At 41.5% G+C, this 20,199-nt stretch overlaps 1 protein-coding gene across 5 annotated transcripts in view; it reads left to right on the top strand.

The window, feature by feature from the left end:
- ELMO1 (engulfment and cell motility 1) overlaps nucleotides 1–20,199 on the top strand; it is a 306,907-nt gene that overhangs the window by 41,150 nt on the left and 245,558 nt on the right. For 4 of the 5 annotated variants that reach the window (XM_035552367.2, XM_035552364.2, XM_035552368.2 and 1 more), the window contains exons 3-5: nucleotides 5,824–5,973; nucleotides 17,721–17,761; nucleotides 18,806–18,878. In XM_035552367.2, coding sequence (XP_035408260.1) covers nucleotides 5,896–5,973; nucleotides 17,721–17,761; nucleotides 18,806–18,878 — 192 coding nt within the window. In that variant the 5' untranslated portion in view covers nucleotides 5,824–5,895. Of the gene's footprint in view, nucleotides 1–5,823; nucleotides 5,974–17,720; nucleotides 17,762–18,805; nucleotides 18,879–20,199 lie in introns of those variants that run through there. The other variant, XM_050708683.1, reaches the window with a different exon arrangement.

Here is a 20,199-nt window from a genome sequence, read left to right as displayed (position 1 = left end):
AGGTGTGTAACTCAGATTTCCTTAGTAGAAGGAGCATGGTATTCCCAGAAGCAGGGGAGTTCAAATTAAATAAGTACCCACATTTTTCTAGTACGTTTCAATATGTGCTCTAGAAGCAAAACCAGACAGCCTGCTTGCCTGTATTCCAAGTAGAATCACAGAATGGCTTGGGTTGGAAGGGACCATAAAGACCATTCAGTTCCAACTCCCCTAGCCATGGGCAGGGACACCTCCCACCAGACCAGGTTGCCCAAAGTCCGATCCAACCTGGCCTTGAACACCTCCAGGGATGGGGCATCCACAGTTTCTCTGGGCAACCTGTGCCAGTGCCTCATCACCCTTCAGAGTAAAGAATTTTGCCCTAATATGTAGTCTAAATTTACACTTGTTTACAACCATTCTCCCTTCTCCCATAACTACACTGCCTGATGAAAAGTCTCTCCCCATCTTTCCTGTTGGCCTCCTTTAAGTACTGGAAAGCTGCTGAAAGGTCTCGCTGGAGCTTTTTCTTCCCTAGGCAGAGCAGCCCCAACTCCCTCAGCCTGTCTTCATAGGAGAGGTACTCCAGCCCCTGATCATCTGTATGACCTGCCTCTGGATGTGCTCCAACATGCCCATGTCCTTACGTTGGGGGCCCCAGAGCTGAACCCAGTACACCAGGTGGGGTCTCACAAAAGTGGAGTAGAAGGGGAGAATCACCTCCCTCGACTGCTGGCCATGCTTCTAATGCAGCCCAGGATACAGCTGGCTTTCTGGGCTGAATGTAGCTCATAGCTCCTGTAGAGCTTTCTTTTCCATTTGTGGCACAGCATCTGGGGATTTTTTTTTGATGTGGGTCTGCTGGGCTTTTGTGACTTCTGTCTAGTTTTAGGTGGATAATGCTGAGCCTGCAACAAAGACAAGAAGCCAGCATGAAAGCTTTTTTATGTATATGAAGTGCACATCCAGCCCCCTGGCTCCTGTGCCTTGTTTTCATTCCTTGCAGAGATGGCAGAGCGTATTTACAGCTCCTTAGGCTTGGCTGCTCAGTCATGTAGGCTAACTCCAAAAATAACTCTCTTGGGGGTATTAATCTAGTGTTGGATTACCTTTCTAAAATGGTTAATCGGACGTGGTCCCTGGGGGACCTTTTAAAAGAGCTTGCCACTTGGTTCCTGTTGGCCGGGGCCGCCAGAGCGCAGCGGAGGAGGCTGACAAGGTCTGACAGGACATGGTTATGTAAGGGCCCGAGAGGAGCGCAAGCGCTGGGTTTCTTTGCAGTGGGTTCAGACACAGCTGGGCAGGTTTCAGCCATCAGCCACCTTCGTGGAGCTGCCTCACGGCAAGGAGGGAGCAGCGTGGGGGAACCTGCCTGCCAGTGGGGAGGGCAGGCTTCAGGTCATCCCTACAGATGCTGCCTTTCATCTGAGAGGAGAAACACATGCTTCGTTTTATTACATTCCCGAATGCATGTGGTGTTCCTCTAGTTGTTTTTAAATCATCCACTTCCCTACTTCTGCTGTTCATCAAGTGACCTGGCTCCGTGTTTGAATGTCGCATTTCTTCTTTTCTGTAAAAGAAGAAATGAGCTGTTGTAGGCTGCTATTTTCACACATGACTAAAACTTCTAGTCACGTAACTCCTTGTAGCCTTCATTTTTTCTCATGTCTATAGAATAAGAATACAGTTTGTTTCTTTGGAGACGTACTCTGATAGCTGTAAGTATTAAAGCACTCAGATCCTTGTATGGGATGTGCCAGGGAAATGGCAAAGCAAGTTTAAGACAAAGCATGTTCTTCTGAGAAAGCTAATTTCATACTTGAATAAAATCCTGGTCTCCACATGCAAGGCATAGATAGACGGGGAAAGGTAAATAAGTTTTATTGACATGTGTACTGAATTAATCCTTCAGACCCAGCTAGGTAAACTGAGAGCTGGCATGTGTGTGCTGATGCATTTTTTGCATTAAATTTAACATACCTTGATTTCCAACTTGAGTGTTTATTACTTTGACTTAGTAAACTACTGGAAGCACTGCAGAGTGTAGCTGAGATGTAGGAATATACTGTGTATGGTAATAATAACTTGCAGAATTTGCACTTTAATGGGCTAATCTGTCATAGTTCTGAAAAATATATTTGTGTAAGAAGGCATGCTAAAGCAGTAGGGATCTTTTGGTTGTGGTGGTATTTTTTTTTTCTCCTTCAAATTATAAAATAGTGTGCTGCTGAGCGTGGAAGTTGCTTAAACCTCTTCCAGGTTACAGCTGCATGCATGCACTAGGGCGAATGGTAGGTGCCCTCTTTTCCCTCAGACCTCTCCTCTACCTCATACAGTTGTACACACGCATGCATTGTATTGCCTTTGGGTTTTAACTTGAAGATGAATGTTGTAAAAATGAGCAAAGTTGTTACATGCCAATGCTTCTCAGATCCCACTAGGAGAGAGAAGGGAATTGTACTCGAGAAAAATACGTAACTAACCCTTCAGTGATGTCCTTGTCCTTTTGCTGTTTGACTGCTGCTGGCATAACAAAAAGCAGTTGAACTTGGTTCTAGTTCTTCATTCATGTCATGTGAATTGATTCCAGTTTAGTAAAAAATTCTCACCAGGGACTGTGCCTTCCTTTTTGTATTGGGCAGTGCCTAACACAGTGTACCAGTGGAATAAATAGTAGGTAATTCATAAATTTCTGCACTGTAGGTTGCAGAATTTTCTTTGCAATCATAATTTTGTGATAACAAATGAACATCTATTTTGACTTCAAAAAAAAAAGTGCTTCTGGCATTGACACATAGGTAGAACAAAACCACATTATATTTCAGATTCTGTGTGGAAATCATAAGACTAATAGCTAGGAAAAAAGTCTGAGCACATGTGACTAGGACGTCCACCAAGAAACAGAAAGGAAAGAAGTTTGTAGTGACAATTCTATATATGCTTTTCAGCATTCAGAGTACACAGATGCTTCTGAGTTGGCCTTCTCCTAGTGGCAGAAGTTGAACTACATCCATTTGTATTGGTTAAAGATCTGTCACTTTGCTTTGTCTTTTGTAACTGTATAAGCATGCATATATTAATTATAATTATGTAGGAGATCTTTAGTGCTAGCCTGCATTAAAAACTAGGCACACTGAAATTGCCTTCCGAACGTTGTGACAGAGTTCTCTTGCACCATGCTTTGAAATGCAAATGATCATTTTCCATAGCTGAATGTGATTAACTTACAGTCTGCTTTTCTCTACTGTTGTCTCTTAAACCATTTGCCTCCTTTCTGCGTGACTTGTTAAGATGGACCACAACTCACTAGAGGAAAATGAGGGCTAGTGTCCACATTTGTATGTGAGTGTGGAAGTTTTCTGCAAATTTATTACTGTGTGATGTTGTTTTGCTTTTACAGTCATGGCTAGTAGTTGTGAATCAAAGCATTTCTTCCAGCATTCACAGCGAGCTTTATGTTAGCTAACCCCCTAGGGGGGATGTCCAGTGTCTTTCCTGCCAGGGAACCCTGTGTTTTCCAGGGCATGCAGGGAGAGGTCTCTCAGGTACCAGGGCTTAAGCATTGCAGACAGTTTAACACCAAACCACCAGACTGAAACTACCGAGGACTCTTCTGCTGTGGAGGTGAGAAATGCTGTCATTGTAAGCCTGTCAGCAAAAAGGCGCGAAGGTCTCAGTTTCATTTTACTTTTGAGGTGGATTAACAGCTCACTGCTGCCAACAGGTCTTGCTTCTTCCCTGCCAAGTTGGGCCATCTCTGGGAAGCTGTTTGACTGGAAAACATGGCAAAAAGCAGACAACCAAAATTATTATTATTATTATTATTTTGCTAGTTAGGATGAATTGATTCAGCGTGCTACACAGCCAGGGGAGCACTCACAAAGGATGCAAACAGTGGGAGCAATGGATGTTAGGGGAGAGGTGCTGGGGGCTTTGTATTATTTGGGCTCTAATGGGGAAGCTGCAGTCAGCAGTGAATATCTGACCGTTCTTAATCACCAGCAAGCCAGTCACTTGCTTTAATTGTGTTTAATCCTGGTCCTTTTAATATCTGGCAGGAGCTTCTGCGCATGTACCAATGCAGACAATGTCACTGCATTTCTTAATCAGGTTGTGCTGCCTTTCAAGGCATTTCCTGAAATAGTCTTATTTAGAGACCATCCATTGTCTTATTTATTGCCTTGCACTTTGCTTTGTGATGATGTGTGATGTTGTCAGCATCAGAACTGCCAATGTTGGAAATAAATTGCTGCAGCGTTGAAGTTCATAAATTTTTTTTTTTTTTTTTTTGTATGTGTTGAGAGCTCCACATAGAATGTAGCAGGGCTGGAGGTTGAGGAAGGCTGGGCCATTTCAGACTAGACCAGAAGACGTGTTGGGGGTTAGATAGAGCCATATGCATAAAGGCTGGGCCAGCTTGTAAGCAGTAGAAGATGAAAGTACAAAATTTCTAGATGAAAGCATGGTTTCATGGTTTTGCTCAGGATGCAAAGTTCATGTTTCTGCTGTAGTTGGAGAAGAGTCCATGGTTAGTCTGGGTTAAGATGAAGCAGCAGTGGAAGATGGTTAGAGACTTTTTTTTGTTTCATTTCCTGTACTTGTTTGTGGCTTTTGGATGTCTGTTTGGTATGTTCTGTCAACTCATCCCTTGCCTTAGCTCTTCCAAAGGGTGTACATACGAGAACATGTCCATGCTTTCACCACTTCCTTTTCTTTTCGTCTAAGAAGAAGGGGGCTGCACCTCTGGGGATTTCTGCAGTTTCTTTCTAGAGCCCTATGTGGTAGTGCTCTGTTAGGTCTCGGCAGAAGGCATGGGAAATGCCACAGTCTAAATGGAGGGCTCGGCAAAGCAAGTGAGCATGTTGCTGTCTGCACAAGGTGCTGTGCCTGACAATTGCAGAGCTTTGATAATTCAGTGGCGGTCCTGCTGCTGAGCTGGGAGAGGGGTGAGGAAGGTTTGCTTGCAAGCTCAGAGATGCGCTGCACCTCTCTGCAAAATATATGTTGTTGTTGCAAGGTTACAAACTTCAGTGAGCCAAAAAGAGACAGAACTTAAATTCTACAAAGCCTGAGGATTTGCCTGTTCCACTTTCCTTTTCTTCTCCAAAATTCACAGCCTGTGCTATTTGACATGCGATCCTGTTGACATTCATGTTCTTGCAGAACTGTGAATGTTTTATGTAGCTGTCTGGTATCGTTATTGATGTATACTGTATCCTTGTGTATTCTTGTCTGAGATTTGCCATAAAGAGGTATTTATATATGGTATCTTTGACTTAGTTAGGTGAGGATGTGTGTGTATATGTATATGTGGAAACTGCTGTGTTCTGCCTTCTTCCTGACATCCTGGTTGCTATAGTGCAGTGATCTATTTGTGAACACTCAGAAGATCACTGCTATAGTTAAAAGAAACAGTGTTTCCTGGCCATAACTTCCTGGGCAATCTCTTCCTCTGGAGCGCGAGCTGTAACCGATGCCATCACGTTCCCTGGGACTCAAGGAGTGACACCATAATAGGAGCTTCCTCTAGTTTGTCGCTTTACCCCAATAGCATATTTAATAATATTTAAAAATAGTTTGTCTATTTAAATCTAATGCATGCCTATTATTCACCGTACATTTCAGTGCTTCGGCCATCTTTCGAACAGGCTGTCTGGCTGTGCAGTGTCGTGGCATTGTGTCCTCTGTTTGCTTTTGTAATATGTGTGATTCTTGTGCTCTTGCACATCCATATACACAGATGTTTTCATGCACCTGCCCAGCCAGGCAAAATGTAGGAAATGAAGCAGCAGTGGTAGAGTTCTGTCTGAACTGCTGTCTTTTTTTTTTCCCTTTTCCCTGCAGGTGTGAATGAGAGAGGCTCTCTGCAGTATTTAGTGTCCAGTTGTACTGGCTCTGAAGAACAGCAGCGTCGCAATGCCCCCTCCTGCTGATATAGTGAAGGTGGCAATCGAATGGCCAGGTGCATTCCCCAAGTTGATGGAAATCGATCAAGTAAGTGCTTGTGCATGTGTGCTCCTATGTACATCTACAGAGAGAGACGGGACATGTACATATGTGTGTGTATATATATACGCGTGTACTTCTGTGTGTCTGTCTCTGCATTATGTTTGTTTATATGCGCACTTTTCTGTAAGTACATATGCAGTATAAGGTGTTTTTATAAGGGGTGTAACCCTTTTCCTGTGTTACTGCTTAATATTTTTGATGCATTCTGCCACGTTTTTGGATTTGCTTTTTCTTTTTAAACAGCTGCTTAAATGAGACATTTACTGCTTGTGTGACCCACTTAACACTTTTGTGCCTTAGTTTGTTCAACTGTAAAATTGTGGTAATGTTGTTATCTATTGGCAGAAAGTCTTCTCAAATTTTTACAGTCAGTGCTTTGCATTTGTAGTATGATCATGCTGAATGGCTGCAGCAAGTGCAGATTTTGGAACTTGAGAAGTAGCATGTTTTGAGCAGGGGAGTCTTTGCTGTTCCTTGTGGGCTTCTCATGGGTTGCCCTGTTTCCCTGGTCATTTCTAGTGCAGTGGCCACAAGGACGAGACTGATTTGAGGCAGTGTACAGAAATTAATAAAATAAAATTTACGAATTAAACTTTCATGTAGGTAATTTGGAGGGGGGCACAGGAGGAAGAGATCAAGTTATACAAGTGCTGCATTTTATGTTCTGGACTTCTCTGGGATTGTTTTTTTTGTGACACATACATTAATATTAAAAAGCAACCTCTTTAAAATTTAACTACTTACCCATAATGTACTGAAATCTTACAGAATGCTACCTGTTTAGAATAATTATTTCTGTAAATAGTATTCAGAGTGAAGGAAAGCTTGCAAGTATTTAATAGTGTGTTTAGACCCTAATGTATCCAGGGACCAGGAACATTATGAAGCTCTGTTGAAGAGGAGAAAATCTGAATTCATGCTGAAAATGTTTTACTGAAATAGGATCCTACTTTCTTCACGCAGTGCAGTTTCACTTCTAGTTAACCCCACTGTGGTGTGTGCCCAGTATTTAGCACTTTGTGGCTTGTTTTCCAGAGCCACTGTGCTTTTCTATTTTCATTTGCTAAAATTTTTTAGTAAGCATATCTGTGCAGATACAAATCTCTTGCCTTCTGGAGTGAAGAATGTTTTACTTTTTTTTTTTCCTCTTATATAACAAATGGCAGACACTGTGCACACTGTGTTCAGAGAAAGATGCATGTTAGTCATGATGAACAACAGCTCATTGCTACCAAGTATGGTGGGGATGAAAAGGATCAAATAGTTTTCAGTCTCCTTCCAAGCAGCAGCAAAATAATACCAAAATGATTGTTTTTAATTTACAAAAGGCCTTAAAGTGACTCTCCAGCCGAAACATATGCCTTATCTGAAATGCAAGCTTATTGTCCTGGAACTTTGGTTTTACCTTTATTATATAAGATTTAGAGAGGACAAGGAAAATGAGTGCTGATTTTGCGGGGTGCCCCTCTTCCTAGCAAGCCTGTGAGGGCCAGCCAGGTTGTTGGCCAGTTTCCTCATGCCATTTTGTGGGAAGAGAGAAGAGGGAAATTGAGGCTGAAGGGGAGAAGGCTAACAGCAACTTAACTCCTCATTTTGGGGGAAAAGGAGGAATGAGGGTTAAGGAAGGAGCTCACCCCTTGCCTTTCTGATGTGGAAAACATGGGTATGATGACAAGAGATGAAGATGGGAGAGATGCATCCCTTCTTCATATGCATACACAAATCTGCATGTTCGCTATTGTTGGGAATGGGAGAAACATGGGCATGAGCCTTAAAAACCTGTGGGGTACTGCATACTTCTAAACACACAGCTCTGCTTTTGGTTAACTTGATGCTAACTTTTTGCTGATCTGTTTCCCTTAAAACATATATTTAGTTGAAGAGTTCTAGTGGAGAAGATGATTTGTACCTCAGATGGCTTGCTCCCTGAGATGATAAAGGACAGGAAGGAAAAGGAAGGCAGAAAAGTGAAGTGAATTGCGCATTGGCCAAGGCACTGCAGCCAAAGAGTACAGTGCTTGCCTCCTAGGTGGGATCTGCCCATTCAAGCACCCTACGATATACGTTCTGAAACCACCAAACACTTGATCTGCTCTACCATTTTCCTCCCTTTCTTATCTCTTACCAGCAAGGAAATCAGTGTTTAAAAGAACAGCACTGAACAAAACAAGGCAAAAAAATCACCTCACTCTAGCATAATGCAAGCTCTTTGTCTTTCAGTGTACTGAAACTATGCCAAATATTGAAATAAAAATACCATGGAAAACGCTACAAAAATATGTATCTTTAGGTTGCTTTTTGTATATGCATGGAAGCATTTATTTATACTCAGTTGCACAGTATTCCCAGTTCACCTTCTGTGTGTATGCATGTTTTGCTTAGCAATGAAGAGTGTAAGATAGTTTCAAAATAGTTATTGTGAAACCACAGTAATCGACGTTGGTGTATTGGAAGGTGTTAGGCCTGAGAAGAGCTCATGAGTACTTCTTTTTCCAGCAAATGTTAGTGAACTTTGAATATCTCCCCTTCAAGTGCATGACTTCTGACAATCCGAACGCTGACGTACAGACCTTTTCTAGTTGATGCTTTGCACTATGTTTCTGTATAATAATTGACTTGGGCTCATCAATGATGGTTTTAACGTTAAGCAGACAAAATTTGTCTCACTAAATTAGGGAGGCTCTATGCCTGCACTAACAATATATAATAAAGTGCTTTGCTGAACCAGCCTCAGTGCCTAACCTTTCTTTTCATTCATCCAGGAGAGGCACAAGATGGGTATTTGGAGATAACTATTTTAGCCTACCCATTCAAATCCATTTGTGTTTTGTGTGTTAATGTTACGTACTAAAACCAGGGTTTCTTTAAACGCTGGGATGAACTTCCTGACCATTGGAGGTAAACACTGGTGCTATACAAAGGAACAGTTTGTAATTAAACTTGGCCGTGCAGTCTTTTCCTCCAGATTTAATTTTAGCAGATGTGAATCTTTACTTTTGCGCAAAGAAAGAAAGCAAAACAACCCCAAACAGTTGTATGATGCTGTTCAAAGTATAATCTGGTCTAGTGAGCAATATTTACAGGAGCAATGTCAAATTAAAATTTATTGTTAAAACAGTGCAGTGCATTATGTGGTGAGGGGAACCAGGGGCTGCTTTACATTAACGCTTTCTCTAAGGTTTAGACTTAGTCAGCAAGTTTCTAAGAGTGTGTTTCAAGTTATTGTTGTCTCTTCTGCCCGTGTATGTTATAAATGCCATTTTAATTGTTTCTTTTCTTCAGAGAAGTCATTGCACTTCACTGCATATTAAAAGGAAACCAAAGAGATTTTTTAAAGGGACTTTTCAAGTTGTTTTGGGTTTCAGACCTTAAATCTGGACCCTGAGGAAGTGTTAATTGATTTAGCTCAGTGTTTCTCAAACTGCAAGGAGAGATGCAGTTCAAAAGGGGTTGTGAAATGCTTAATTAGAGAAAAGAAAGTGACACGTCGTTTCTACCATGTGTGTTGACTAAGAATAGCTGTAGTTTCTGCAAGTGCTGTCACTAGTAATAGCAGTATACCAATACGATCCTAGCAGCATGAATCTAAATGTATGCAGTATTAGTGAGCACCAGAATTGTTCAGGTGCTGAAGAAGGAAGAGACGTTGACTTCTGCTTATACAAGAGGCTGTGCTGTGAAGTGTTACTCCCAATCCTTAGTGCTGGCTGCAGACTTCAACTCTCTTAAAATCAAGTGGTTAGTGCCAAGGGCATGAAGGAGGAGAGGGGTGCTTACCTCCTTCCCATAGACCTGCAAAACTGTATGAAATCTTACTCCAAAATTGGGAAGTTGATCCGAAAGTGGATGAGCCAAAAGGTGGCTGACGTTTCAAAAATACCCACTTGTCTAACTTAAGCCAGTTAGCTAAAGCTAGGGCTTATTTAAAACCAGCTTCCAGGTTTTAAACAAAGATCAACAATCATTTAATGAGTTATATTACTGTCAGTATTTCAGCTTCACAAAACAGTAGATGAAACTGATTATAAAGCAGATAGTAACCAGCATATAATCATAGTGAAAGTATTTAACATTTTTTATTATCCTTTTAATTTTATTATCATCAGGGATTATTAATAGAACTGGTAAAGGAATTCATATCCACTAAATTAATGTACCATTTTCTTTGTTGGAATAATGAAAGGTCTCAATTTTATTTCTATTTCTGGATTAAAAAAAAAAATCTTCAGCAACAAGAATAATATTAGAAGGAATAATGCAGATTTTTTAATACATTGATTATAATTCAGTGCACTAAGACATGTATACAGAAACAGTACTTTGTTAACATAATGAATCAATCATTGTTAATTGCAATGGATGGTGAAAAATAATGTTTCTTTGAAATAGTGTCCCTCCTTAAGGTCTTGCAGAAATATAGTGTCCCAGTGTTCCTGACCCATGGCACAGACAGTGCTAAAGAAGAGCCTCTTTAGAAACAAGATGAGAATTAATGGCGTTCCACCTGTTTTACTCTGGGTCTGATTTTGTTAGCACCATATTGCTAGCCAGAACCTCATGATTGGAGCCTGAATTTTGGTACCCTCAGTCGATGGCCTTCTTAAGGTGAAGGCTGAACGTAACTGTAAAGTTGTTGCATCTGTGCAGAGGCACATGCATTGAGATACAGGGATGCTTGTAACAATTTTTTTTTTTAAGAAGCAGCAGTTGTCTCATCTCTTAAAATTTAATTCTGCTGTATTTAAAGGAAACGTTCTGTATAATCATGAGATTCCTGGAGTTACACACCACTTGAATTAATTACAAGATAACCTCATTCACATTCCGGCCCACTGGAGTATCCAGGAACACTTTATAATTCAGTTTCATAATTCTCCTTCCAGGACTCCCAAGATTGTACTACAAAAGAGAACACTATTAACAAACAAACAAACAAAAAAACCACTACAGTAAAAATTTTAGTGTCTTCATGTGGAGACCCTTCTACACTGGTAGGTCAGCAATGTGTCAGTCATGAGCTGTGGGTTTGGGGGGGGGGTTAAATTTGGTTTTCAAAGGTATCCATGCCTAATAAAGTGGTTATATGAAAAGCCACATCTTAAAGCCCTGCTTTGTAACTATTCAAGTCTTCTGAATTGTATTTTAAATGTGTGGTGCAAGTATGTTGTAAATGTACTGTAATCCACTGAACTATGGGTCCTTAGGTGTTTTATTGCCTTTCAGTACTCTTTTGACTGAGATTTTTGGTGTCCCTATTTGCAAACTACTTAAGGAAGCAAGGGATACTACAGCTTGTTAGGATGACAAGATGTGGAGTAGGAATTTGTAAAATTCTGTTTTGCTTGTTTTAATAGTGTGTTTCACACCAGAGCACTGCTTCTTTGTTTTACAGTTGGTTTATCTTAAATATATGATCTGCAGGGCAATACTTAGGTCTAGTGAAATACAGATTTAAGTGTTAAGATGTCCTTGGGGGAGGGAAGGGAGAAACAGAGGAAACTGCAGCTGAGGGTGAAGAGGAAGAAGAAACCAATGCCTGCTTTTCTCCAGTCTTGTGTGTTCTGCAGAACCCCTACTGCTATATTTATACCAGTTTTTCTGCTGGCACGTTAAAAGGGCCACCTTAAGGGGCTATACACTAAGCCAGTAAAAGCTCTCCCATCAGCAAGCAGAACCCACTGTGGGTTTTGTGTGTCCCCTCTCGGGTGTGAATGTTTCCTGCCTTGGGTTGTGTTGCTGCGCTGACAAAACCTTGTAGTGCTAACCTGGTCTCGGCTGGCTTCTGTGGTCTTGGCTGCTGCAGTGCCCCCATGCTTCAAGTGTCCACTCCCTCAGTGCTCCCCCAAGTGATGGAAATCCTGTCTCCCATCTTGTACAGCTGCCCAGTGCCTAACAAATGAGTCAAGTCTCATTGATGCTCCACTGTAGTCAATGGAGAGTTGATTCCAAAAGTAGTTCAGAGCAGGGAAGGCAGGCTGGACTGGCTGAAGTCCAAAGCTGTCCAGGACCTTCCCCTTGCAGGCAAAGGCCTCGTCTCTTGCACAGTGAGAAATCAGCAGTGAAACTGAGTCAAGGAGCCAGGTTTCCTGACGTTTGGTGTGCTGGCCACTGGACAATCCTGCTGCTGTTTCTGTAGCCCCTGCCATATGATAGTTAACAGGTGAAGCCTCTACTGATCATGAGAAGAGGTGGTTTTCTGTTTTGTAATAGCCATAAAAATGACTTTTGCACTAAAAGATTTGTTACCAGAATGGTAGCATTAATAACAGACAGAATGGTACATTTACTGGCTTGAGATTCTGCTTTTTGACAGATGTACAGACCAGCAACAGAACTTTGTTTCACACTGGGTGTTTTCTGCTAACAGATGTGCTGCATCTGCTGTTTTTCTGTGATCTGCTTAGCAACAGCAAGGGTTTTTCTCTTTACTTCTCTAATTAAAAGGTTTCAGGCAAGGAAAGTGATATCCCAATCGTTATCCAAAACAAAGCTATGAATCTCTGCTGGCTACTTGAAAAGGAAACGTATTCAGCCTTGGTCTAAAGGAAACTAGTATCTGCAATTCCCCGATATAGCACCATCAGAGCATATCTGAACTGTGCATACAACACAGGATCCCACCCAGATTTAGGCTTCTGTGCTCTTTACAGTTCACACGTAAATACTTTGTGTGATTTAGAAGTGCTTTAAGTCCAGGTCAACGTACTGCTAATTGAAATGGACCTAGGCTGTGGGCAGCACTGAGTGGTCTGAGCATTTTTTTTTTTTTTTTTTTTGCTTGTTCCACAGTTCCCCTAAATCAAAGCAGTGGCCTGGGTTCATCCAGCATGCTCATGCTTAGTGCTACCCGTTGAGTGGTTGCCTCTATGGGAAACCCAAGGCATAGGCATGAAAGGATGAAGCTGATGGGGAAATAGTGGGAAATCTGTGTGTGCTCTCCAAGCTGCCTCAGAAGAGGTACAAAATACTGCACAGGCAGCAGCATCCTGCACAGTGCAGGGGTGGTACTAAAGTAGACCAAGTTGGGGATTGTGCGCTCCTTAGTGTGTAGCCTGGAGAGGTGTCCTGAGAAATATGCAGGTGGCGCAGACATGGTGACTAGGTAGTGCTGCATGGTAGATGTCATTAGGACAAGACTTGGCCAGCATCTCAGACACTTGTACTAACCAGCCAATGCAGGTAAAACTTTACTGGGTGTGCAAATTTATGTCAATTCTAGCACTGCCTATGCTTAGTGTTCTCCATGTGCACACAGATCAACAGGTCATGAGGCTGTAATTCCTTGTTATTGTTTCCCACTGGATTTCAGCTATCAATTTAATACCTACACTAGGAAAATACTTTTATACTAACTGATGTGTTCAATGCAGATGTTTGTGATATGTTAGCTGAAAGGGGTTATCTCCTATAGGGACCATAAGATTTACTTTGATCTGTGTTATTTCATGCATTAAAGCTACAGCTTGATCTTCTTAAAGCTTTAAGAAGATCATCTCAGCATGTGTAAAAGCACACTTCAGTTTTCCTGGTGTAGGAGAGGATACAGAGGCAAAAAATATCCAAAACAATTAAAAGACACTAGTACAAAATAATCGTTTTGATGAAGGGAATACTTTGAGATTGTTTTGGATTATCTGATGGTAGGAAATTCTTTGAAGCATATTAAGTAATACGGTGAATTTCTTTTTAAATGTAAATGCAGCAAAAATATTATGTATATTTCCATAAAAATAGTTGTGTGAAGATTGAAATAATCAAAACAATATTCTTTCTCCTTGACATCAGGCAAATATTTACATCTGGGCCAAAAAACAAACATATCTTTGAATGGCCTGCAGAGTAGATTTACTCTGCAGAAAGCAAAGGTAGATGTTTACCTCATCTTTCATGTTTCAAAAAAACATATATTTATAAAATTGACCCCTAATGAGGAGCCCATCACTCACCTTTCTGCCCCTTGCAGAGCAAATAAGGTTGTTGGTGTGGAGGCCCCGGGGCAGATGTGCAGAGCCTCCCTGGGAGGCTGTGGCAGCCCTTGCCTGCTTTCAGCAGTGCCCTGCTCACAGCTGTGAGTGCCTGTGCTGGTGACAATTTATCTGCTTTGCGGGAAAGGGTGAAGTTTTGTCTGGAGAGTTACTTGCTGGGGGAGCAGAGCCCAAAGGATTATGAGGAGCAGTAGCTTATTAGGATTGCAAATGTAAATTATTTTACATTTGTTAATTTGTAGAGCTCACTCTAGTGCTATTGAATTACTGATTGCAAACTTTGTGTCCCAGAAGACTTCCACTTTTTCATCATTCTGTTGCTGTTAACTGACTTGTGCTTAGTCACTTCAGTACTGTGGCAAGAGTGACACATGTGGTGGTTTTACCCAGCTGGGCAGCCGAGCTCCACCACAGCCCCTCTCTCACTCCCCCTCCTCAAAGGGGAAAGGGGACAAAATACCATGAAAAGGGCTCAAGGGTAGAGATAAGGATAGGGAGATAACTCAACAATTACCGTGATGGGCAAAACAGAGTAGGGAGATTAGAGAAATGTATTACCTATTACTAACAAGCTAGAGAAGTGAGAAACAGAGAAAACAAACTAAAAACATCTTCCCCCCATCCACCCTCTTCCACTTCCTCCCCCCAAGCAGCACAGGGGAATGAGGACTGGGGGCTGTGGTCAGCCTGTAGCACTTTGTCCCTGCTGCTCCCTCACGGTCACTCTCTGCCCCTGCTCCATGTGGGGTCCCTCCCACGGGATGCCGTCCTTCCTGAACTGATCCTGCGTGGGCTTCCCACAGGCAGCAGCTCTTCAAGAACTGCTCCCACATGGCTCTGTACCACAGGGTCCATCCCCCAGGAGCAAACTGCTCCAGCACCGGTCCCCCACGGGTGGCAGCTCCCCCCAGACTCCCTGCTCCTGCGTGGGCTCCTCTCCACAGGCTGCAGCTCCGGCCCAGGGCCTGCTTCTATGGGGGCTCTCCATGGGCCGCAGCCTCCTCCAGGCCACATCCACCTGCTCCACGGGGGGCTCCTCCACAGGCTTCAGCGTGGAGATCTGCTCCGTGTGGGACCCATGGGCTGCAGGGGGACAGCCTGCTCCACCAGGGGCCTCTCCACAGGCCACAGGGGAACTGCTGCTGCATGCCTGGAGCACCTCCTGCCCTGTTGCTGCACTGACCTGGGGGGCTGCAGGGCTGGTGCTCGCTCCTTTCTCACAGCTGATGTTGCACAGCATTTTCCCCCTCCCCCCAGTTTCTTAAATCTGCTCTCACAGAGGTGCAAACAACATCCCTCACTGGCTCAGCTCTGGGCAGCAGTGGGTCCCTTTGGAGCCGGCTGAAACTGGCCCTTATCTAATATGGGGCAGCTGATGGGCTTTTCTCACAGAAGACAGCCCTGCAGCCCCCCTGCTACAAAAACCTTGCTATGTAAACCCAATACAGCACAGGAAGACAAAGCAGTACCCTGAAAGGCTGCCTGTGTTAATAATTTTTATTATTTAAGATCCTTGCTTTCATTTTTTAACGATCCCTTACAGGTTCTTGTTGATTTGTTTGAAATTAAATACTTGGAAGAAAAATGAACAAAAACCAATGTCAAATAATAATACAAAGATGGCATAGTATAGGAAAAGGGGGAGGGAAATGGGTGGCATTGAGAAAGGATGTGGAAGCTGATGGGGTAGAGGATTTAGAAGTACTGGTATCCTGATTTCAACAGTAATTGTATTCAACCTGTGGATTATTGCAGGTCTAGGTTGCTACAGTTCCTTTTCATCCTGGTTTCCTGTAGTGGGTGGGGAGGAGAGGCAATTGTTATTGTCCTATGTTGTTTTAAATCTGTTAGCTGATACCAATTTACTTTGTGAAGGGTATGAATATCCCAGGTACAAATTCAGCTGAAATAAGCCAGTATGGCAGAGGGGTGCATGTGAGTATCCTGAGGAGCGAAGGGGAGGCAGCAAGCAGAGCTGCACGCTCCATTTGGGGTAGATCACCTGCAAGCTGACACGTGCCCATTGGACACCAACTGGGCCTTATCCAGAGCTGGACAGCCCAGTGCTCCTCCGTCAGTGGGATTTCTTTTCTTTCTTTTTTTTTTTTTTTTGTAAGTTGTGGGGAGGAAAACCTTCTTTCTCTTGTGTGATCTGCCTCATCTGGTCCCAGCTGCACACACAAAGGCGAGAAGATGCTATGGAGAAGGCGCATGCTGGCTGCTGCAGGGGAGAATAGTTTCGTGCTTCTTGCCTTTTCTCTTGTGTACTGGCATTTGCTTTTCATTTAGGCACATAGCAAGTCAGATGAGGATATAGATCCAGATGAAAGCTTCTTTTCCTTTGCTTTTTCCTATGTCAATTTTTAGTTTGATCAGGTTCCCTTGTGTGACTCATCTGTGTGGTCACATGAAAACAGTAATGGCAGTGAAAGAGGAAGAAGGGTGGAAAGTAAGGACCCAGAGGGCATGGCAAGAGGGGACGGGATTCTTTCAGCAGTTGCTTTCATTTATCGTCCATTAAAATGCTCATTTTACATTTTAGCCTGTGTATAAAAAGATTTAGTTGACTGGACTGTTGAAATAACACGTCCTTACCTGAGTCTGATGTGAGCAGGGATTTTTCATCCCTTGTTTTCTGTCTGTGCTGTGATGCAGTATAGAAAACAAATCCAAAAGGAAAAATAATTCTCCCTCCCCATAATACACCCTGCTACTGAGCTGACTTTTAGCCTTATCAGTTTTCCATAAACACTAAAGGGAGTCTGCTGCTTTTGGCAACAGTGTTGGCTTCTGGGTTTATAGGTTCTTGTGCAGTTTTCGTTTTTTTAAGAATTCAATGAACTGTGATTGTTGAAAGTAAAGAGGAGGCTCCTTGGGTCATTTGGGGAGTTCTCACAAAGCAACAGATGTGTGTGATAGATTGTGTGGTCACCCAGTCTTGGAGGAAAAAGACCCTGTAGTCATCCAAAAGTGAAATTTGGTCTGTTTCTTTTTTTTTGGCCATCTAACCTAATTTATACTTTGGGTTAAAAACATGCATTTTTCTTTCACCCAGCAATTTCCTAAAAGCACTTGTGTGTGCACCCTATGTTTAGAGCAACATTCAGAGTATTGCACCATCACCAGACTAGACTGCTCCTTCTGCTTTGGGACCCAAAGCAACAGGGCTGTTTTCAGTCAGTCCAAATGTTTGTGCCTGCAGATGCAGAGAGTAAAGCAGAACTGATACATCTGGGATTGTAACACCTTCCAGTTTGTTTTATCAGAGGGGAGCCTGTATATGCATACTTAGAGGGGGTTACTGTCATCACATGTATGGTATCCGAAAAGGACAAAAAAAAAAAAAAAAAACGGTTTAAAAATATTGAATGTCATCTTGCTTCAGATGTAATTGCTGGAAAATGCTTTTGCTGATATCTGAATTTTCTGTTTCTGCTGGGCAGTGAGATGCAGTACACACAAAAGACACTGATTTCTCAGTGGAGAAGCTGAGTCGATGCTGTATAGGTTAACGATGACAAAAAGGACTGATAATATCATGGAGAATATGTATAGAATAGCTGTCTTTATAAATTATCAGCCCAAAACACCAGAAAACTTTTGGGTCCTTCCAAGCTTAATATTGAAAAGAAAAATAAATACTACTAATTTGTTTTCGTATGTGGAATCTGTGGTTTTGGAATTATTTTCAGACCTCAGGCTGTTCTAATTCAGTGATTTTTATTTTTTTCTTCTCTCCTTAACTAGAAAAAACCACTGTCCTCAATAATAAAAGAAGTCTGCGATGGGTAAGTTCTGCCATACACAACATACTAGATACTAAACCTTTTTGATTTAAGCTAGCCAGGAGGTTATGAGTATTCTGAAGAAAGTTTACATATCCTTTATGACAAGTCATTAGATTTTTCAACCTTGCAGTTGTTTTATCTTTAGATTTTTGGATTTGCAATGTATCATGGATCAACTACTTGAAAAATAAGGTTTCAAACAAAGCTTCTCCATCATATGTGAGTGGTTCAATTAGCCAATTTGTTGCCATTCTGCACAGAGATGCATTTTTATCCCTCTCACTTTACACTTGTGGTCCCTGTAGAGGACCGCAGTTAAGGAAGTGCTGCACTGGTTCTGGCTTGGATTTATAAACACTACCTATTGGATGCTGTAGGCTGGTCCAGTTGATGTGAATGCTCACATGAAACTAAAATGTGGCACCCAAGTCCTGCAGCATGAATTAATAACTGGCTAAGGGAAATGTCTTGCTTTAGATTTGGTATGCAAATATTTGAAAAAATGCTGTTTCCAGCAAGTGCTGCCATAGAGGAAAAGCTAGTTTACATTCATCAAATTGATGCTGAATTAGCGAGGTGATATTTTGAGTAATGTAATATATCAATTTACTACCATATGCATTGGGCATTGTATAAGCTAGCATAAAATCCTGGTACTGTAAATGTTTTTAGTAGTGTAGTGATCTTGCTAACTGCAAGTGAAGAATTATACTTCCTATTTTTTTATGGATCTGGAATGAATTATCAGATCATTATCAACTTATTTTTGGAGCACTGAAGTGTCAGCGCAGTGGCAATGTAGAGCTTTGTTTCAGTTATGTAAAGGGAAAATATCTAACTTGTGTATTTGGACTGAGGTTTTCCCCATGTAAGCATGCCTTTTTTTTTTTTTTTTTTTTAAATTTTGGAGCACATAATTGAAGACTGAGTGTGTATGGGAAATACATGGGAGAGAGGCACTTGTTTCATCATGGTAAAGTTGTGTAAATGTTTTTTATTTTTAAGGTTTAATTTTGTGATTTAACTTGTTTTCATCTTTCTAAGGTGGTCTCTTGCAAATCATGATCAATTTGCACTGCAACATGCTGATAGTTCTAACTTCTACATCACAGAGAAGGTAGGTAAATCAACACAACTCTTGCACAGCCTATCAAAACAATTGCCACTTTTTTTTTTAAAACTAATATATATAAAAAATATGAAGCTTTTTCTATAATATGCTGTCAGTAAGAGTGTAGGTACTGGGAGATCTAGTTAATGCTTTTGCACTATTTTCTTTTGTTCAGAAAGGTGAAATAAAAGTTTGAACGTGCCGAGGCTCTCATGTCTATCAAGTTTAATCAAGCTTCAGCACTGAGGCCATCAGCATTCATATTTGTGCATATTTAGTATTCTGCTGAAAAGTTGTGTGCAGGAAATTGAAATATGTAAAGCATGAAGGGCTCTTTGAAGTCTGAGGAGAGTTTCAGTGCATATTGCTTCTCTCTTTGGCTGATCAGGTAGAAATAAGCTTTGACTGTAATATTTGCTACTCCTTCCTGCCTGCTGTCCTGTCTCTATCCTGCTCTGTAAGTTATGTTGCTGCCTCTTTTTGGTCTGCAGATAGCATGGCAGTAGTTGATTCATAAAGTGATGCAATGATTTCAGCACAGAGTAATGAAATGGCTGTAACTGTAATAAAAATGGAATGTCTAGTCTGAATAAATTGGACACGTTCATCTGAATTAGACCAAGTAGTACGTTCATTCCTAGCATTACTGATAGAAAAGCTGAAATCAGCAAAAAAAAAAAAAAAAAAAAGTTTGGAAAGTTGCACAGGATAGTGCTGCAGAGGTACCATTTCTAATCAATGGAAATAGAGCGTGATTCAAAACCTGCTGAAGTCAGCATGAAGATTCCCTAACCTCAGGTTTTTAACTAAATAGACCTGAGCTTAGCTGCATAGAGGCAGATAGCCCTTGCTACTGTCTTGTTATCAGTTCAGTTTTGGCTTACTCTTAAGCTGAAGGGTGTTTTGTTTCTGTTTTGCATTTCACAGTTGTTTAGGAGCTGCTAAACATGGCTGAGACATGACTAATTTTTTTCTCTTGCTGTAATTCTTATCCACACCCAAGAAATAAAAGGAACTTAGATACAGTTAAGCATTTAGGAAGACTAAATTTAGCAAGACAGCCAGAACAGTTGCGCATAAGATAGTGCAGCACTTTTTTTTATTTTATTTAACAGACCAGTTTCAGTTTTTCATTTAACTGTTTGTAACCCCAGCCAACCTTCTCAGTATGTCATAGTTTGTTTTGGGATCTTCCCTTTTCTCTCTCTTTTTTTAAAATCTTTTTTCTCCTCAAATTTCAATTGTCATGGCCTTTGAAGTGTCTGTCAAAGAAAACTGTTAAAGTAATTACTGGCTGCTGTTATTGCTCCACCCAAATTAAACAGTG

The sequence above is a fragment of the Cygnus atratus genome, chromosome 2 (genome assembly GCF_013377495.2).
Source record: "Cygnus atratus isolate AKBS03 ecotype Queensland, Australia chromosome 2, CAtr_DNAZoo_HiC_assembly, whole genome shotgun sequence".
Lineage (NCBI taxonomy): Eukaryota > Metazoa > Chordata > Aves > Anseriformes > Anatidae > Cygnus > Cygnus atratus.
The sequence above is the reverse complement of the archived record's forward strand: the minus strand, read 5'-3'. Positions and strand labels throughout refer to the sequence as shown.